Source organism: Mirounga angustirostris, unplaced genomic scaffold, assembly GCF_029215605.1.
Source record: "Mirounga angustirostris isolate CCGP_5_RB_7025 unplaced genomic scaffold, mMirAng1.0.hap1 SCAF_11, whole genome shotgun sequence".
NCBI lineage: Eukaryota > Metazoa > Chordata > Mammalia > Carnivora > Phocidae > Mirounga > Mirounga angustirostris.
The window spans coordinates 55,376,074-55,395,133 of NW_026991719.1; the positions used below are offsets into that span (position 1 = coordinate 55,376,074).

At 54.7% G+C, this 19,060-nt stretch overlaps 1 protein-coding gene across 20 annotated transcripts in view; it reads left to right on the top strand.

Moving 5' to 3' along the window:
* Positions 1 to 6,013, top strand: part of STARD8 (StAR related lipid transfer domain containing 8) — a 78,471-nt gene extending 72,458 nt beyond the window's left edge. For 15 of the 20 annotated variants that reach the window (XM_064574182.1, XM_064574176.1, XM_064574177.1 and 12 more), the window contains 8 exons: positions 598 to 757; positions 1,216 to 1,414; positions 1,823 to 2,033; positions 2,302 to 2,416; positions 2,673 to 2,897; positions 3,876 to 4,093; positions 4,196 to 4,372; positions 4,523 to 6,013. In XM_064574182.1, coding sequence (XP_064430252.1) covers positions 598 to 757; positions 1,216 to 1,414; positions 1,823 to 2,033; positions 2,302 to 2,416; positions 2,673 to 2,897; positions 3,876 to 4,093; positions 4,196 to 4,372; positions 4,523 to 4,640 — 1,423 coding nt within the window. In that variant the 3' untranslated portion in view covers positions 4,641 to 6,013. Of the gene's footprint in view, positions 1 to 597; positions 758 to 1,215; positions 1,415 to 1,822; positions 2,034 to 2,301; positions 2,417 to 2,672; positions 3,839 to 3,875; positions 4,094 to 4,195; positions 4,373 to 4,522 lie in introns of those variants that run through there. The other 5 variants (XM_064574183.1, XR_010406144.1, XR_010406142.1 and 2 more) reach the window with 5 other exon arrangements.
* Positions 6,014 to 19,060: the final 13,047 nt, after the last annotated feature.

The window sequence follows — 19,060 nt, forward strand, 5'->3', positions numbered from 1 at the left end:
GTGCCAGGGAAGGTCCAGCTTCCTTGCCATCCTGACCCTTTCGTGTTCTGGCCCTGCCCCAGCTGCTGGGGTTCTTAGCCTGCCGCCCTCAAGCAATGCCACCATGTAGGCTAGTGGGCTCGTTGTCCTTCCCTGAGTGGGCCGTCCTCTTCTTCCTGCCTCTTTGCCTCTCTCCATGCTGTTCTCTCCGCCTGGAATGCCTTTTCCCCATTTCTCCTCTGGGACAACACCTACCTATCCCTCGAGAGCCTGCTGAATTTCCACATCCTCCCTGAGGCCTTCTCTGATCCGCTAGGTATAGTTCTCCTTCCTTGTGGGTCTTCCCCTAAGTTCTTGCTTGTTCCACTCCTGACCATGTAAACTGTCCCTGCCTGTTGACACAATTATCCCCTTAAGCAGACCGAGAGCTCCCTGGATGCCTCTGTGACTCCCTAGGGCCGGGCCCCGAGCACGTGCTCAGGCAGTGTTGACCCTGGGGACGTGGTGTGTCTCTCAGCCCCGCATCCCTGCCCAAGCCCCCTGAGACTGCGGAGTCTCCAAGCTGTGTCTGGGCCGACCCCACACCCCTCACGGACCTCTTGCCACTCCCCCAAACAGGTCAGTGCCCAAGTTCATGAAAAGGCACAAGACCCCGGACTACCGGGGCCAGCACGTGTTCGGGGTGCCCCCCCTCATCCACGTGCAGCGCACCGGCCAGCCGCTGCCACAGAGCATTCAGCAAGCCATGCGCTACCTGCGCAGCCAGTGCCTGGACCAGGTGAGCCCTGCGGGGGGCCTGCAGAGAGATGGCGCTGGGGAGGAAAGCCAAGGCTGACGAGTGGGGGAGGGGAGCCGCTCGGGCCTTTCTGGCCCACTAGAGACCCTTCTGGGCCTTCCTAAGCTGAAGCCCCCCTCTGCCCGGCTCTCTGCCAGCTTCTTTCTGGCCCGGGCACTGTACGCCCCATCTGTAGGAGCCTGCCTTAGCCTCGGCCCCTCTTTTCCTACTCATTCCTGCTACAGCCATCTTTCTCCTTGACCCTGAGGCTATAAAAACCTTCTCTTTGGTTTTGCCATTTTTCTCCTACCCTGCCCAGCAGGAAGCCTGCCCGGCAGGCTTGGAAGTCTCTGGGGTGGCCTACGCTCCTGACACCGGGTCCAGGGCTGGCCTCATAACCTTCCTCCCCACCCCACCCCTGCCCTGCATGTCTCCCTCCCTCCCTTCCCTGCATGGACCAGGTGGGCATCTTCCGCAAGTCGGGGGTGAAGTCCAGGATCCAGAACCTGCGCCAAATGAATGAGACCTCGCCAGACAATGTTTGCTATGACGGCCAGTCGGCCTACGATGTGGCCGACTTGCTGAAGCAGTATTTCCGGGACCTACCAGAGCCTATCTTCACCAGCAAGCTCACCACCACTTTCCTGCAGATCTACCAGCGTGAGTCACCTGCACCTGTCCCCAGCATCCTGCCCCGTTCTCGATCTCCCTGAATCCTGGGGCTTGTGGGAGATGAACCCGGTGTGGGCATGAATGAGCTCGTTGGAAGATCTGCTATCCAGAGCTTGGAAGGCCCTTGGAGGGAGACCACACTCTATTCCCCAAACCCCTCATATGGAGACCTGGACTGAGGCCCCGAGGAAAGGCAGGGGCTTCCCTAAGGTTACATTGTACATTAGAGTGGGGCTTGATCTAGTACGCAGAGACCTCCCAGAGCCCATCTTTACCCTTTCCTCTCACTGACCTCCTTTGGGACCACTGTGCCCTCTGCGTTCCTAGAAGCAGGAGACTTGTTGCCGGAAGCTTCTAGGGGAATAAGAAAGCCGTTCTGCCATTCCTTCCTCACAGTCCTCCCCAAGGATCAGTGGTTGGCAGCAGCGCAGGCCGCCACCTTGCTGCTCCCCGATGAGAACCGCGAGGTCCTACAGACCCTGCTCTATTTCCTAAGTGACATCGCCTCTGCTGAAGAAAACCAGATGACAGCCGGCAACCTAGCAGTGTGCCTGGCACCTTCCATCTTCCATCTCAACGTCTCCAAGAAGGATAGCCCCTCACCCAGGTGAAACAGGGCAGGATGTGGCAGGGCCAGGCGGGGAGGGTCTGGGCCCCCTTGGGCTGCGGACCCTTGAGGGCTGGCCCTGCAGTTCCCAGGCGTCACCACAAGGGGTCAGCCTGACTCTTCGGGGGTCTGGGACCGGTTGGATGTTTTTGGAAGCAGGGCCTTCTAAAGGGCAGCGGGTTGTTTTGTGTTCGGGGGAGCTAGAAGCCAGCTGGTCATCCATCTTGTCTTGTGCCCGTGCGCCATCCTCTCCTCCCCTTCCCTCCAGGATCAGGAGCAAACGCAGCCTGGCTGGCCGGCCGGGCCCTAGGGACCTGAGTGAGAACATGGCTGCCACCCAGGGCCTATCACACATGATCAGTGACTGCAAGAAACTTTTCCAAGTGAGTAACTCTAGGCCCAGATCCAGGGGAACCACCAGGCCAGAGGTTTGCACCCACAGTCAGGGACAGGGCCCAACTTGACACATACCCCCTCAACTTCCAACTCTTGCCTTACAAGCTTTCTCATCTACCTCACTGCCGTGGCCAGGCCTCTCTGCCCCTGAACATGGACCCGAGAGATCCCATGGGTTCTGGGACTGATGGCCCCTGACCTTCTGTTGCTCCCCACGGCCCTAGTGCATGTGTGCTCTCCCAGGTCCCCCAGGACATGGTGCTGCAACTATGTGGCTCCTACAGCGCGGCTGAGCTCAGCCCTCCCGGACCGGGCCTGGCTGAGCTGCGGCAGGCCCAAGCTGCCGGCAGGAGCCTGAGCCTCTACATGGAGGAGAGCGTCCAGGAGCTGCTCCGTGACGCTGCCGAGCGCTTCAAGGGCTGGATGAGTATGCCAGGGCCCCAGCACACGGAGCTGGCTTGCAGGAAGGTGAGTAGCACACTGCCCGTGGCTGCCGCGGAGCTGGGAGAGTTCGCAGGGCAGGCAGGGAGGTCCAGAGTCCCGTCAGTCGCACCGTGCCTCGGCTTGATCTTGGACGGTGTCAGCCGGCAGAGCCAAGGACCTTCAGGACCCGAGAACCCGATGAGACCAGGGGCTCTCTGTTGGGCATCGCCGGCCGGAATTCCTGTACCAAAGCCCCACTGCAGACACGTCAGCTCCGTGCGTGCAGAGCCTCACCTCCCGTATCTTTCTGCACCACGGCCGTGCGGAGTGCTCACACTTGCACCTTTGTGCTCCGGCCCCGGCTGACCTGCCCCGAGCATTACATGTCCCAAGCCACAGGAAGCCTCAACTTGATATGCCCTCTCCTTCGGTCAGAGCCTCCTGTCATGTCCTGGACCGGAGGTGACTTCTCTGTCCTTCTCTTGGCGCTAGCCATCCTCTTTCTTGGATTCCCACACCAAGTAAGACCGCGAGGCCGAGGTTTGCTGTGTATACACCAGTCATGGTGAAACTTCCCTCCTGGGATCGGGATGAGAGGCTGGCACGGCGCCTGGCACATACGGAAGACCCGCCGAGTGGCAGCTGTGCCCCTGTCCTCCCGCCTGTGCTAGATGGCGGGTTCCTTGAGGATGATCACCATCTTCTCTTCCTGTTCACTTCCAGAAATTCCAAGCCCCGTGTCCCTTTCATGGTAGAGCCTGGTAAGCCCCAGAGGACTTGTGTCTCGCCATCTCTCTGTGCTTTTGACTAGGTGGAGAAGCAGACATCCAGAAAGGAGAGAGAGGACAGGGAGCACAGGGACGGCCTGTCCGGATCTGGCTAGGGTTAGCAGTCAGCCTGCTGGACCCCTGCAGCCTTCCCTTGTCAGGGGCTGAAGCGAGGGCAGGCTGGAGCTGGGAGGGGCGGGGTGGGTGTTCTCCAGCTCTGATGGCTGTCCCCCGTCCCCACTCCCGTGGCTCGCAGGCGCCAGACGGGCACCCCCTGCGTGTGTGGAAGGCGTCCACTGAGGTGGCGGCCCCTCCAGCCGTGGTGCTACACCGTGTGCTGCGGGAGAGGGCCCTCTGGGACGAGGACCTGCTGCGGGCCCAGGTGTTGGAAGCCCTGACGCCGGGCGTGGAGCTGTACCACTATGTCACCGACAGCATGGCGCCCCATCCCTGCCGCGACTTTGTGGTGCTCCGGTGAGGGCTTCTGGCTGTCGGCCTGCCGTGCGCGCAGGACCAGGGAGGTGGACTGGGAGTGGACGCCGGGAACCTGACCGTGTGTGTGTCCCTTCCCCACAGGATGTGGCGCTCCGACCTGCCCCGCGGCGGCTGCCTGCTAGTCTCCCAGTCCCTGGATCCGGAGCAGCCCGTGCCAGAGTCAGGGGTGCGGGCCCTGGTGCTCACTTCCCAGTACCTCATGGAGCCTTGCGGCCTGGGCCGCTCCCGGCTCACTCACATCTGCCGCGCTGATCTCAGGTACCAGGCCCCTTCGGCCGCGGCACTCTCCCCACCTCTGCCCTGCGCCATCGATCCCTGGGGGCTGGGGCGAGGCCTTCCTTCCTCCCTCCTGCCCAGGGCTCCAGGGCAGAACCCATGACTCATGCCTGCCTGCTTCTACCTCCCCAGGGGCCGTTCTCCTGACTGGTACAACAAAGTCTTTGGGCACCTGTGTGCCATGGAAGTGGCAAAGATCCGGGACTCCTTCCCCACCCTGCAGGCAGCTGGCCCCGAGACAAAGTTGTGAGCCTCAGCTTGGCGCCAGGCTGGCACCACCCAGGCCCCTCGGCACCAAGGGAGTAAGGGGGTAAGGAGAGGAGAGCAGCCCCCACGTGTTGCTTCCAGGGGCAGAGCCAGGCCCCTGCCGATCCAGCAGCCTGCTGTCCCCTTGGCTTCCTGAAGCTCCTCCACGCATACAGGGGAGGAGGAGAGGATTTCAGTGTCCCATCTCTACTCCACCTGCAGCCACCAGCCTGTGGTCTGTCCTCCCAAGAGAGAGGAGTCATTTTCAGAAGCAGAAGCCTGCTGCGGCCCTCCAGGCCCACCAAGGCACCATCAGTCTGAAGCCTTGCCAGCACCCCCCCTGCAGGGGGAAGGAGCTAGCGAGCAGTGTGTGCATCCGGCTCTCTGCCACTCCGAGAGGCCAGGCCGTCCTTTTTGGTGCTCGGGTCCCTTTGAGGTTGGCAGGAGGCTCTGGTCCTGCCTCGGGGCCTAATATTGGCCCTGAACCGGCTCAGCCAGAGAAAGCGGACTAGAGAGGATGAGCACGGGGCAGCCCCAACCGCCATGAGCTGTTTTATTGGTGTAAATGCGATGCCGATTCTCATGAGGCTGATTTAAAGAGTGGGCACTACCAGCAGGCAACAGGGCAGTTTGGGGCAGCCTGGGACATGCTAGTGGGGGGCAGGGGGCTTCCTTTCTCAGGTCTCAGGAGACCAGTGACTCAGTCTCCCCGGCTCGGGCCCCCTAATTGATCTGCCACTCCCTGGTGTTCTGTGCGGCCCTTGGTCACACGCTCTTATGTCTGGAGAGCAAACGGGCTCACTGCCACCACACAGGCCAAGCAAAAACAGATGGTAGTGAAGAGACACATATCTGTGTCTGTGTCCCTTCTCCCTGCTCTTCCTGCCTATGGTGACAGGCTGACATAAGAGCACCGTCATCAAGCAGAGACCTGGCCCCTGCTTCCGGCAGCTGGCCAGCCAGGTGGAAGGGCTGAGTCTCACCTCAGCCGGCTGGGGCTTGACCAAACCTGATCCATCCCACCCAGCAGCCATCTTGGCTTACGTGGAATTCCAAATGACGTTCAGATGCCAACTGGTGCTCTATTTTTCTTTCAGCTCAGTAAACTGGAGTGGGATGGGTCCCAGCCAATGTTGTAATTTTTAAGCCTATTTTATTTGTACCTATAAATACTGTACAGTCAGAATATATATATGTATTTGTGTATATATATATATAGATACATACATATGCACATCTATATATGCACACATATTCTATCGTGAGTATATTATAATCTGTGGGTGCGAGCAGGGGTCTGGAAAGCCCGAGGGAGCAGGGATGAGGGAGGTGGAGGGCAGGAACCATGTGACCCCTCGGCAGAACAATAAAGCATTGCTAGAGATGGACTCTGGTTGTGTGACTGTCTTCCCTGAGATGATAGGCTGGGGACTGAGGGCAGGTTACAATGTGGGCTTAGCGTTAGCGTCAGAAATTGTGAACATTACCGGTGTAGGATTTGGGGGGAGGCCACAGTAGGAATGGGAGGGCCTCAGCTCTTCTCTGTGGGAGGTGATTTGGGGGTGGGGAAGGTGCCACTCCAGGAAGCCAGGGCTTGGGCAGAAGCTGCAGACCCCCTGTCCCCTGATCTGGCCAGGGCCCCCAATCGGAGTGGCGCACAAGGATGACCTCAGGCATCCTGACAGTAGCCCTAGGGAGAGATGCTCCCGGCTCTGCTTTCCTTCCTTCACCTGTCACGCACAACCCAGGCTTCAGGATGAAGAGTGGAAACCCAGCCCCTGGAGGCTTGGAAACCCAGCCCCTGGAGGCTTGGAGACCCTGTTTTCCCCATAATCCAGCCTAAGAGAGGTCGGAGTGCCTGAAGGCAGCCCCTGGTCTGGCTCCAGTGGCCAGCAAAGCCCCGGGGGGGTGGCTAGAAAGGCCCCCTCGTCTTTACTTCCCCACAGGAAAAGGCTCTCTTTGCCGCACTGCCGTAGCCATAAAGCTCCCAAGCTCCTAGGGGCAGCTAGAGAGGAAGCGCAGGCTTTGCGATCCAATCTATGTTTGTACCCATTGAGTGCCGTTGGGCCGCCTGGGGCAAACAAGTCCTACTGCTCTCCCTCTATTTGAACATCTGCCTCCTCGTGGGCCAAACAGGCCAGTGACATCTCGGCACAAGCCCGGCTCAGCAAGCCTTCAGTTTGGCCTGCCCCGCTCGGCCTGGACAGGTTGGGGCATCTGTCAAGTCCCACTTCTCTGTTACCTTTCATTCTCTTCTTTTGGGTTCAGCTGTCCCTACGTGCCTTTGGCCTTTCTTCACTGCTGCTGCCTGGGGACCTCACCTAGCCTTAGGAGGGAGCATGGTGGAACAGAGGTCCTGTCAGCCCTTCGCCTGTGGGAGAACAGTGGAGACCCCCACATGTGGGTATGGGTGATGGGAGATGGCTCAAGCAGGGCTGGTCTTAAGGGACACCAGGGGGAAGCTCCAGCTAGTGTTCTGAGGCAGGCAGCCGCCTGACCTGCTCGTGGAAGGAGGCTGGGGCGATGGGACAGAGTATAGGGTTGAGCATGCTGTCAATGGGTGAGATGAAAATGACTGCCCCGGTGATGGTCGCTAGGAGACAAATAGTCGTGTATGAGGGAGATTCTTGGAAGAGCCAGAGAATTCCTCCAACCTTTCAGCTCTGGACCCTAGCCCTGGACCAGCTGCCCAGTGTGGGTACCCATCTCTGGCATTCGTTGCCAGAGTGGCTGAGAGTAGATGGTAGACCCGGGTTCAGAATTAGCTCCATCATTTCCTGGCTGTGACCTTAAGTGACACATTTAACCTATCTGACTTCTTTTTCCTCACAGAAGATAAGGCTAATAATTACTTGTATACTGCAGTGTTGTCATTAGGGTCGAATGAGCCAATGGCTATGAATGTGGCTGCACAGTGCCCAGCACATGGTGGACACGAATAAATGGTAGGCTCCCCTACCCTGCCTCCTACCTGCCTCCCCCTCGCCAGTCAGCCTCTGTGCAGAGGGCTTGGGCTTGGGGGGATGGGTGGGTATGCACCTTATGCTCTGCTTGGCATCGAGGCCCTGCCTACCTCCTTGGCTCTCAGACCCCCATGGCCTCAGCTGCCACCATGCTGGACACACCTCATCAGGCTCAAAACATCCCAGTGACCTTTTTGTATCCTAACTACCGACTGGTTTTCACACCACTTCCGCCTTGAGAATTTGGCTCCCTGGCCCTATCTTCCCTCCTTCCTCTGCACAAGGGGAGCTCTTCCCATTTCTTTGACCACGGCTTCTGACCCTCTTTCCTTGCCCCTTTCACTTCTCTTCTCCCTCTGTCCCACCTCAACCTCGGTCATTCCTCCAAGTTCTTCCTTTTCCACCACCCTGCTTCACCTTTCTCACCAGGGACCTCGCTGGCGTCCATGGTTTCAGTTTATACTTCCGTGCAGATGCCCCCCTCACTCCCAGAGCCTCATCACTTCCTTGAGCTCAGGCCGGTATTTCCCGCTGTATGAGTGGGCCTCTCGACCTGGAGGCCCCACCTGCATATCAGACTCACCAGGCCCAAGCCAAACTCACCATCTTCCCACACATAGTGTGCTCCCCACCACCTGCTCTATCTCTGTTAGCACTGTTGTCTTCCTGGCTCAGCTCTCCAAATCAGCCAGAACTCCTCCCTCCCTCTCACCTTCCCACGTAACCAATGCATACAGGCATCCATCCATCAGTCCAAACCCTCATACCTTCTGCCATTCAACAGGTAGTCGCAGAATGCCGGCATATAAGCCAGACTCGAGGCACCGAGAATACAGCAGTGACCAAGACCAACAAGGTTCCCCCATGCCTTTAGCAGCCATCCTAGCAGTTGGACAAGTGGAGGGAGGTAGACGATAAACACATACACAAGCTAACTTCAGCTATAAGGGTGATGAAGCCAATCAAGCAGGGTAAGGCAGTGGTGACTGAGCACTTACGTCCATAGGATGATCAGGGAAGGCCTCTCTGAGGAGGTGATACGTAAGCCAAGACCTGAGGGCGGAGAATGAATCAGCCAGGCAAAGATCTAAGGGGAGGAGTTCTGGGCAGAAGAAATAGCAGATACAATGGACCTGGGGTGGAGGCAAAGTTGGCGTTTTCTGGGGGTGAGCAGCTGTTTAGCATGGCTGGAATGCAGGAGCAAAGGGAGGGTAGAAGGAGAGGGCGTGGGAGAGGTAAGTAGAGGCCTGGATCCTGTGGGCCTAAAGGGGAGCTAGCCACACATGCTGTCAGATCTACCCCGGCCGTGTCTCCTGTATCCAGCTTCGACCCAGTGTCTAGGGCACCCTGTTCATATTGCATGCCTTTCCACCGAGACATTAGGAAGGGGCACTCACCTCCTTTCTCTCTTATCCTGCCCATTTCCACCTATACTTAGTACCAGGTGAATCATTCAAAAGTCAAAAAGTCAGGTATCAGCCTATGTTTTTCAGACTGTGGCATTCAGGACCCCGTGATGTGGCCTTGACCTTGTCCACCAAGTTTCTTCTTTTCACTTCCCTTCTTCGGCCATGTGCCCGACATGCTCCTTCCATTTCCTCTGCCATGAGCAGACATAGAACTGTCTTGGATTTGGAAGACCCAGGTTCAAGTCTCAGCTCTGCCACTTCTTAGCTGTGGGGCTGTGGGCAAGTTATTGAAACTTTTGGGAGCCCAGTTTCCCCATACATAAAATGAGGCTTGGAGAGATGTGCAGGTTACTTAGCAACGTAGGTCAATTATTACAAAGTGTTATTACCCCCGGACTTCATCAGTCTGGCAATGCCCAATGCCAGTTTATCCCCACCATGAAGCTGTTCCTGAAGCTTCCAGCAAGGTTTCTTGATTCCCTCTTCTGAGTCCTCATTGCCCTTTGCATCTGTTTCCAAGCTTCCATCCTGCTTATGTCTCCTCTTAGTGTTCTTTGGGTACCAGTCACATGACCCCCATTAGCCTGGGAGCACCTGGGATCAGGATCCTAGTGAGGATCATCTCTGAGTCCTTCATAGTGCCCAGCCCAGAGAGGCAGGGAGGCCTGGTGGAGGGCATCTGGAGATATACAGAGGTGGGTTCAAGTCCTGGCTCTGCCACTTCTTAGCAGTGTGATCTCGAGCAAGCCCCTTTGCTCTCTGAGCTTCAGCATTCTCATCTGTAAAGTGGGTGTTGAGAGGAGCCCAGGCGCCTAGCACAGTGCCTAGTACACTGATAGGCCTAAAGGGAGTGTTTCGTCACCATTGATTATGTGGCCTTGTTCACTCCAAGCCCTTGCTCTACAAGGTTCCCTCTACTTGGCTTGCTCTCCTTTATCTCCACCAGCTGTTCACACCCTTCCAGCCCCAGCCAGCCTTTCTTAACCAATCCACCCCCGACCTCCTGAAGCACTTTTTGAGTGGATCACTCAAAAAGCACTTTTTGTCGCACAAAACTAACCTCAAATGGACAAGGCTGTCTCTTGGCCTAGGCTGTGACATCAAGGACAGGGACCCAGTAAGAGTCATCTCTGTGGCCCCAGTGTCCAGCACAGGGTCTCAGGAAGTGTGTGCTGAATGCAGTTACGTATTTGGATGTAGCAGCAGGGAGACATGAGAGAGCATGAGGCAGGGAGTGTGCGGGTGGGTGCACAGGAGCCCAAAGGAGCCTGGTAGAGTGGGTGAGAACTGCATCAAACCCTTCTCCTGCCTACGAGGGAACGGATGGATACTGAACTGTCTGCTGTATGGCAGGCACCATGCCATGCATTTTCCCTCACACGATGTCCTTTCAACCTCAAAAGTCCCCTGTGAGGTGTTAGCACCCCCCCTTCTGGATGGAGATTTCAGAGTCTGAGAAACAAGGCGACTTGCCCTGGAGTACACAACAAGTAAGGGACTGAATGGGGACTTCTGCCCAGACTCCTAAGCCTGTCTTCTTTCCACCGGAGCCCAGTGCAAAGGGAGAGGACACTCCTACCTCCCACTGCTGGCTTCAGTGTGTGTGTGTTGGGGGGTGGGGGGGGCAGTGGGGAGTGAACTGGGAGTGGTAGGTATGAGAGCTGTTGAACAAAGGAGGAAATGTGTTTGAGGAATGCTGGCTGAAGAGTAGTCTGGCCAGGAGAGAGGGAAGAGGGCCAGGGATGGTAGGATGCACAGTGATGTAGAGACTGCCCTCGTCTGCCCTCACAGCCTACTGGGAGTTGGCCTGCTTTGCCCTGCCCTGCCTCCTGGATTCTAGCAGTGCTCCAGAGGGCCCTAAGGTGGCCTTGGGCTGCTGCCGTACCTCTAAGACAAGCAGATGATGCCTCAATCAACGGGGAGGGCCTGGGATTGAGCAGAGACCAAGGCTGCATCTGGACTTCCATGCGTCCTTCCTCTAGAAAAAATATTTAAAATTATATTTTACAACTGCATCGGTATAAAGGTAAACATTATTTGGGCTGCCCTATTCATTATATATGTGCTGCTATTATACTCCTTTTCTCTTCTGATGTTAAAATAAATTAGGATGAAAACATTTTTATGGGCCCTAGATGCCAGTCCTAATATGCCTAATGATAAGGTGGCCCTGGCAGAGGGCAGCACAGAGCCCGTATTAAAGTTAAAACGTTGCTGCTCAGGGGGAAGAGAGGTACTCAGGCCTGGGCCGCTGGATGCCTGACTCTACACTTCCTGTGATCTAGCATGTGCGACTTGTAAGGGCACTTCTGGCCTCCCTTGTTGGAGTGTAGACACCTCTTCTCATTTTCTAACTCCACTCCAGCTATGCTTCCTAGTCCAGGGAGGCAAGCAGGTTTCTGCCAGGGCCTCTAACTGGCTTCTGTGGCCTTGGACAAGTTCTTCGCTGTCAAATGAGAGCAATATAGCCCAGGGCTCATGACTGGGAGGCAGAGCTCCTGGGGTTCCCGGCCTTCTTTCCTCTGAATCAGCAGCTGAGTCAGTGGCTTCAGTTTGTCCGTGGAGTGGGACACATTGTCCAGGTCACCAAAAAACGCCGGCATAAACAAGTGCAGAGTAAATGGCCATGTCCTGGCCTGTGACTGCTTTATGAGGAGAGGAGGAAGAGGAGGTGGGAGGAAGGTGAGATGGAGGCTAAGGGGGCAGGGTGCTAAGAAAGGAGGCAGGGCCCAGGGCCTATGCAACGGAGGAGGAACCACAGAAATGAAAATCAGCCTGTCTCCAGTGTGGTTGACACAGCTCACATTCCTGTTTTCTCATTACTCACAAAACCCTGAAGGTAGGGATAATTTTGAGCCCCATTTTAGAGGTGCAAAAACTAAGGCTCAGAGAGGTGACGGAAGCTACTTGCCCAACGTTCTACTCAGCTACTTAGTACTGGAGCTAGATTTGAACAAATTGGGTCTGTGTGACTCAGTGTTGGGTGGGTGGGAAAAGATTAGTCAGCGAGGTGGGTGGGGAGAATGAGTGAGGCAAGACTGCCTTTTCTCGTGGTTTCACTTGTCTGGGGGGCCCGGTCAGTCGCCTTACTGCCTCCTGTAAAGTACACTCGATTTGCTTCCAAAAGACCTTCAGGTGGGTATCAGCATAAGGGTAGCTAACATTTATTCAGTGCCTACTATATCCAAGCACTGCTTACACAGTTTACATGCCTTTCCTCCCCTAATGCTTAGTGTGCAATTATGGTGCTAAGCAGTGTTGAGCACTTTATATGCATGAGATCATTCACTTTTCACAACAACCCTATGATTAATAGCCCCACTTTATGGATGAGAACACCTGCAACCCTGAGAGGTGAAGGGACCTACCTGAGGTCACAGAGCTAGCAAGTGGGGGAGCCTGAATTGGAAGCTTGGGCTGTCAGACTCTGAAGACCAAAGAAAGGCAGTGTTTGGGCACGGCAGTGGGCATTAGACCCAGTGGGATAAGGTTGGCAGAGTGAGGGGGCTGAAAATGGAGCCCAGCCAGAGAAGAAGCAACACATGACCGAGACACTCTTCATCCAAAGGGTGGTGACAAGTGGTTTCCTTGTCCATGGAGGAAAGAGAGGAAGTAGGTCTAGGGGAACGACTGGAAACACTGGGCATTGGATGGTAAGGAGCACTTCCTCATTCTGTGGCTCACTAAAGCACCGCTTACCTGGCAGCATCTTACCTGGAGACAGAGGCTGTCTAAAATGACTCCCATGAGGCCTGGAGGTTGCACCAGAATTTGGGGAGGACAGGCAAGGATGATCTGGCAAACAGCAGGGCTGAGTTCCTTTCTGGAGACCAGGTCCCAGGGACAGGTGGGAGGAACAGAAATGAGCCTGAGCCCCAAGCACCAGATTTCTTCCACCACCTGCCCCCTCCCAGGCCAGGTTTGGATCTGGCTGCATATTTGATTATTTACATCTGAGCGGCAAACTTCCTTCCTACTCTGAGGATTAGAGGCCCAGCCTCTCAGAAGGCTTTGCCCCCCGCCCCGTGCTCCCACAAGATGGGGAGCTGGAGGACAGTGTGCAGGGCAGCATCATTGAGTTAAGTGCACCACCAGCTGAGGCCTCGGGTCACTAGGGATGGCACGGCGAGGAAGGGCAGCAGGACAGCACTGTCAAACACCTTCAGGCTGCATAGGCTGCTTCGATCTGAATTCCACAGCAGGTCCATGTGATAAAGGCTTAGAGACTCATTTTACAGGCCAGGGAAACTGAGACTCGGGGAGTGCTAGAATGTGAGAGGAAGCATGGAAGATATGCCAAGGGGCAGAGGTTTAAAGGAGGCAAGATTTCATTCTAATGGTATAGTGCAGGGGGAGCATCATTTTAAGGTAGCATTTGAGAGAAGCTAGAAGAGTAGGATGATTTGGGGAGGATGGGAGGAAGAGATCTCATGGAGGAGAGAAGAGTGTGAGCTAGAGTTGGCAGCTGGGAGAGCACAGGTCTCACCTAGGGAACTTAAGGAACCGGGCTGGCAGGTAAGTGCAGTGGAGGCAGGGAGAGAAGGGGGATGGGTCTGGAGAAGAAGCTCCCCAGAGGGTGACTTTGAATGGAATTCCCTAGGGCCTAGGCCACAGGGAGCCACTGAAAGTTTTTGAGCAGGAGAGGAGTGTAATGAAAGCTATGCTTAAGGAAGATAAATCTGGCAGCATGGTGGGGTGAGGTTAGAAGGGGTGCACGAAACCCAAGGAGAAAGCTGTTTCTAAGACTCCTGGAACGAGAAGTTAAAGGTCATGGACTGGGAGCCAAGAGGTGTCAGTTCTAGACCCCATACAGCCACTGAGTCCTTATCCCTCTTCTCTTGGCCTCAGGGCTCTGATCTGCACAGTGGTTTGGGCTTTGGTTCTCCAAGGGTCCTAGAGCCAAGACATCCTGTAGCTCTAACTTGCCAAGTTCCCTCCAAGAGTTCCTGGAGGAACCAACTCAAAACCTTGGTTACTCCTGCCACGTGGGCCACAAGACTGAAAAGGGGAGGGTGCCTGAGGGGTGGTTAAGCAGAGGCATTACGGGCAAGTGTGCAGAGAATGGAGTCACTTACAACACAATGAAGGCCCTACAGCCCTGACACATGGAGGTGCTCAGACCATTGAGAGTGTCACACTCTAGGACCCGCAGGGTAGAGGAGTTGGAGCGTTGAGCCCAGGGACACCCCTGGTGGCACTGCCTTTGTCCAGGCACCCCATGGTGATGACAGATTTCTTAGAGAGGAGAAAACCAAGGAGTTATGATGCTCGGCCATGGTGAGCACCTAGCGGGACAGGCAAGGTCTTCAAAAGACCCAGCTGGGCTCTAGAAGGAAAGTGGCACATTGCCCTAGGACTTGGCCTTGCAAACAAATGCCATTTCACTGTTAATACAAAGGCAAGGCCCAGTGTCCTCCCCTAATCCCTGTCCCCTTCCCGCCCTACCGGCTCTCATCCCAATCTACTTCCAAGTCCTCCTAGTTTGTATGGCTGGGAGTGCTTGGGCCTAGCTCACAAGCGTTGGTTCCTGGAGTTCTGGGTCTTAGCCGCAAGCAGGCAAGGGGCCTGGCAGGAAGAGGGCCTCAGGGAGGTACGGGGAGCATTGGAGCTGGTTTAGTTCACCGCCCACACCACAGCCTTCTCAGGAAAGGGAGGCAGAACCAGAGTAGCCGCCTTCAGCTTAACCCAGTGGTTCTCAACTGAAAGCAATTTTTCTTTCCAGGGGACATTTGACAATGTCTAGACATGTTTTTTGTTGTCACAACTAGGGTACAGTGGGGAGAAATGTGGTCCTGGCACCTCAAACGCCATACAGAGGCTAAGGATGCTGCTGCTCAGGCCATAGGACAGACTCCACAGCCAAGAATTTCCCAGCCCAGAATGTCAGTAGTGCCAAGGTTGGGAAATGCTGGTCTAACTCAAATCCTTCCGGTTGCCATTTGGGTTGACTGGCTAAGGCCACTGGTACCGACGTCTGTAAATCCAGAAAATCAAGGTTGAGAAGATAAAGGAAGAGGAAAGGAATGGCTGCGGAGAGTTGACTGTGAGCCCCCCAGCCCTACTCCCAGAGCTCTGAAGGAGGGGCCCCCAGCTTGGGTCTCTAGGTACAGAGATGAAGTGGGCATGTAGTAGCTGAGAGAATTGTGCAGCAGGAAGCTAGAAGGTGACAAGCAAATAGGCAGGACTGAGTGCTCGCCAGGGACTCAGGACTCTACCAGACGCCCCGGGAGACCCAACGCCTAAGAGTCACCTCTCACAGCCACATGGCCCTTGACACCCAACTAAGCATTGCTCTGTGCACGGGTTCCTGCAAGCTTCACAGGTGCTCCACGGGACTGGCAGGATGGAGATTCTTCTCTCTGCTCTGGGGAAGTAGAAAAAACACTGCTCTGAGAATCAGGAGCCATGGAGTCTGTCACAGCTCTGTGACTTCTGAACTATGTGACCTTGAGCAAGACCCCCCCCCCCCCCCCCGCCCCACCGCTCAGTGTTTCCTCTAAGCCCACCCAGTGTAAGTAGAGACATGGTCTAGGGACCTAAAGCAGGGTCTGTCCTCCACACCCCCACCACTTCCAGGGGATGGACTTGGGGACTTCTGGGCCCCTGTTCTCTGGGATGAAGCTCCTGTCCCTCTCTTGGTTGCAGGTAGGTCTATGCTTACACACACACGCTTACAGACATGTGTACTATACACACATGCTCATGTGTGCACACACACAGTCACCAGATTCTTTGCTCCCTGGCTGGAGCAAATGTGGGGAAAAAGGAGGACAGGATTAAGAATTTACAGAAAGGTGAGTTCCTTAGAAGAAACTCAGCTCAGAAAGGTATCCAGGAGCAGCTGGATGAGGTTATTGCCATCTAACATCCTGCGGGAGGCAAGCCTCAGCAAGCGGGTACAGCACGTGGGCACTGCCCGGGCAGGAGGCCTATCTCCAAGATGGGGTACAGAGGTGTGGTCTCCAATCAGCCTTTCCCTGAATTGCTGTCCTTATCCTGGACAGCCTCGAGGAAAGCATCATGGAGTTGCCCTCATAGTGGGGCCAAAGAATTTTTTGAACATCTGAGGTGAAGTCTCCTTCCAAGGGTGGGCCTTGCGAGGCCCTCAGCCTTGCTTTGTTCTGGTTTATCCAAACACAAGAGGTGACTGCCAGCAACCAAAGCATGAATTGGTCTCACTATTTTACTGTTCATGGGGTGCTGAGGCTATACAGTCAAGGTGACATGTGCCACCCAGGGAAGAGACCCATACACGATTTGAGGTCATTGAGAATAGACAACACACACACCAGACTCAAGTGGCATGACTCTTACTTGCAGCAAGAGAGGAGAAAGTGCACAATACCCAGCCCCTTGCAGAGTGTTGGATCCCCCATGCCAGAGGATCTGTTTTATAGCTGGCAGCATGACTGCAGGTGCCCCACTTCATGCTTTGGTGGAAGGACTTGATCCTATCCCCTGTGGGGTCTGAAATACAGAAAGCTGGGGGCAGGCTTGAGGGCCACTGATGTGGGAGCTTAAGCAGAACACATGAGTAGGCATCAAGCCCAGAACAGGGAGAGATAGTCCCTCACAAGGCTAGAAGCCCAGCACAATGTTCTAGGCCCAAGGCCCAGTGGAGGTAGGGGGAAATGGAGGGTGAGGGGTGGAAGACTGTAGGAGACTGCCTTTCCCAACAGTCACTGAGGCTTTTCTGGACTCCTTTCCATCTCCTTCCCACTCCCATAAGGAAAGAAGCTACTCACAGACACTCCAGGGAAAGGGCCTGAAAGAGCCAGGGAGAGGGCACCACAAGGGCCCCAAAAGACAGAGCAGAGTCTAGGACAAGGGCAGGACTGGGCATGGGGCTTACCTGGGCAGTGGGTGTGCTCAAGGGTCAAGGAGGACTGGCTTGAGTTAAAAAGAGCAAATCTAATTTAAGTGAGAAATACATGGCAAATTCCTAGTTGGCCATGAAAGACACAGACCTTTTTCTCTGGTGAGTCTTCCCATGGAGGATTAATTTTTCTAAAAGTTACTTTTGCCCTAAGGGTATTGCCTCCTTATAACAACCACTTCTCCAAAGGGGCCAGTCAGCCCACCAAATGCCCAGGGTTGCCAAGGGAACAAATGGGAGTGGTGATGGTTCTTTTGGTCTTAGACCAAGAGTGAGGACTAAAGTCTTGGTCATCTTTGTTAAGGAAGGACTTGGTAAGGTCTGGGACAGAAAGCAGTAACAGATGTCCCTTCAGACCTGACCAGTAATCCCTAGGATCAGAGACAAGTGTAATTCTCGGGTACAAGGTCACTTATTTTTTTTTCTTTCTTTCTTTCTTTTTTTTTTTAATTCTCTTTATTTGAGAGAGAGAGAGAGTGAGCAGAAACAGGCAGAGAGGGTCAGAGGAAGAGGGAGAAACAGACTCATTGCTGAGCAGGGAGCCCAATGCGGGACTCGATCCCAGGACCCTGGGATCATGACCTGAGCCAAAGGCAGTTGCTTAACCACTGAGCCACCCAGGTGTCCCGGGTATAAGGTCACTTATAACTGAGGGCTGAACACACTTCCCTTTCTTCTGGCCTCTGCCAAAGGCTAATAACCAGTGGCCAGTAAACGTGGGCTCCAAACAATACCAAGGCCACCCCAAGCTCAAGTTTCTTTCTGGGCTGGGTTCCCAATCTCCCCTCGTACCCAGCCAAACAGCTGAACATTTCCACCTTTCTCTAGCTCCCAAAGCCTTACCCGATCCCTACTCCCTAACAACCAGGCTCCAACCAGGAAACCCAGCACTCACACCTTTCTCAGTTCTGACAAACCTTTGAAAGCCTTGGGTGTAATAGGGTGGACTGAGTTGTCAAAAAAAAAGCTGTTAAGCAAAGAAAGGTGCTGGGGTACCTTATAATATCCAATGCTTTCCGTGCCCCAGAGAAGCCCAGGGCTCAAGGGAGGAACCAGATCCCCATGTGTTGTCTCTGGTTCCATTGACTCTCCCAGATTCCAGTATTTCTATCTGGGCCTGCCAGATATCTCATTCCCTTCCTTCCAGCAAAACACATGGGGCTTCACTAAGTCAAGCAGGATCTGCAGTGGGGCCTGCACTGAGGAAGGTAAATGGGCTTTGCAGGAACTTGGTCTACTTTCACCATGCCCTGAAAATTGGTTTGATTATCTGCAGCAACTATCAATAATTGGCAGCTCCATCTTTCCAGTTGCTCAGGCCAAAAGCCTATCTTTCTTGCATACCCCACATTCAATCCAAGTTCTGTTGGTTCTCCTTTCAAAATCCATCCAGAAACTTCCTGCTCCCTTACCACACCCACTGATCCCACCCTAGTCCTTGCTAACATCATCTCTCCCCTGGGTGATTGCAGGAGCCTCTCAACTGGCCTTCCTATTTCCACCCTAGCCTCCTACACAATTCATTCTCAATATAGAAACCAGAAAGACCATTTGCTCAAAACTCCAATGGTTTCTGATTTGCTCAAGTCTTTGTGATGGTCTACAAGGCCCTGCCCAAGTTTGCCCCTTGTTACCTTTCTAACCACGTCTGCTACTTCCCCCTCATTTTATCTGCATTGGCCACACTGACCACCTTGTTCTCCCTTGTCAGGCCTACTCCTGCCTTGGTGTCCTTGCATTGCCTAACTCCCCAGATACTGGCAAAGCTTTCTCTCTTACCTCCTTGGAGTTATTACTCAAATATCAGTGAAGCTTTCTTTTTTTAAAAATATTTTGTTTATTTATTTGAGAGATAGAGTGAGTGAGAGAGAGCACACGAGCAGGGGCAGAAGGAGAGGGAGAAGAAGGCTCCCCTCTGAGCAGGGAGCCCGATGTGGGGCTCGATCCCAGGACCCTGAGATCATGACCTGAGCTGAAGGCAGACGTTTAACCAACTGAGCCACCCAGACACCGCATCAGTGAAGCTTTCTGTGGCCACATATTTGAGATGGCAATGTATAGCCCATCCATGGCCCAGCACTCCCTATGTGATTTTTCTACTTTAACACCATCTGACATACTATGTCACTGATGAATTTCATATATTGCCTGTCCCTCCCCACTCAGCAGAAGCCCC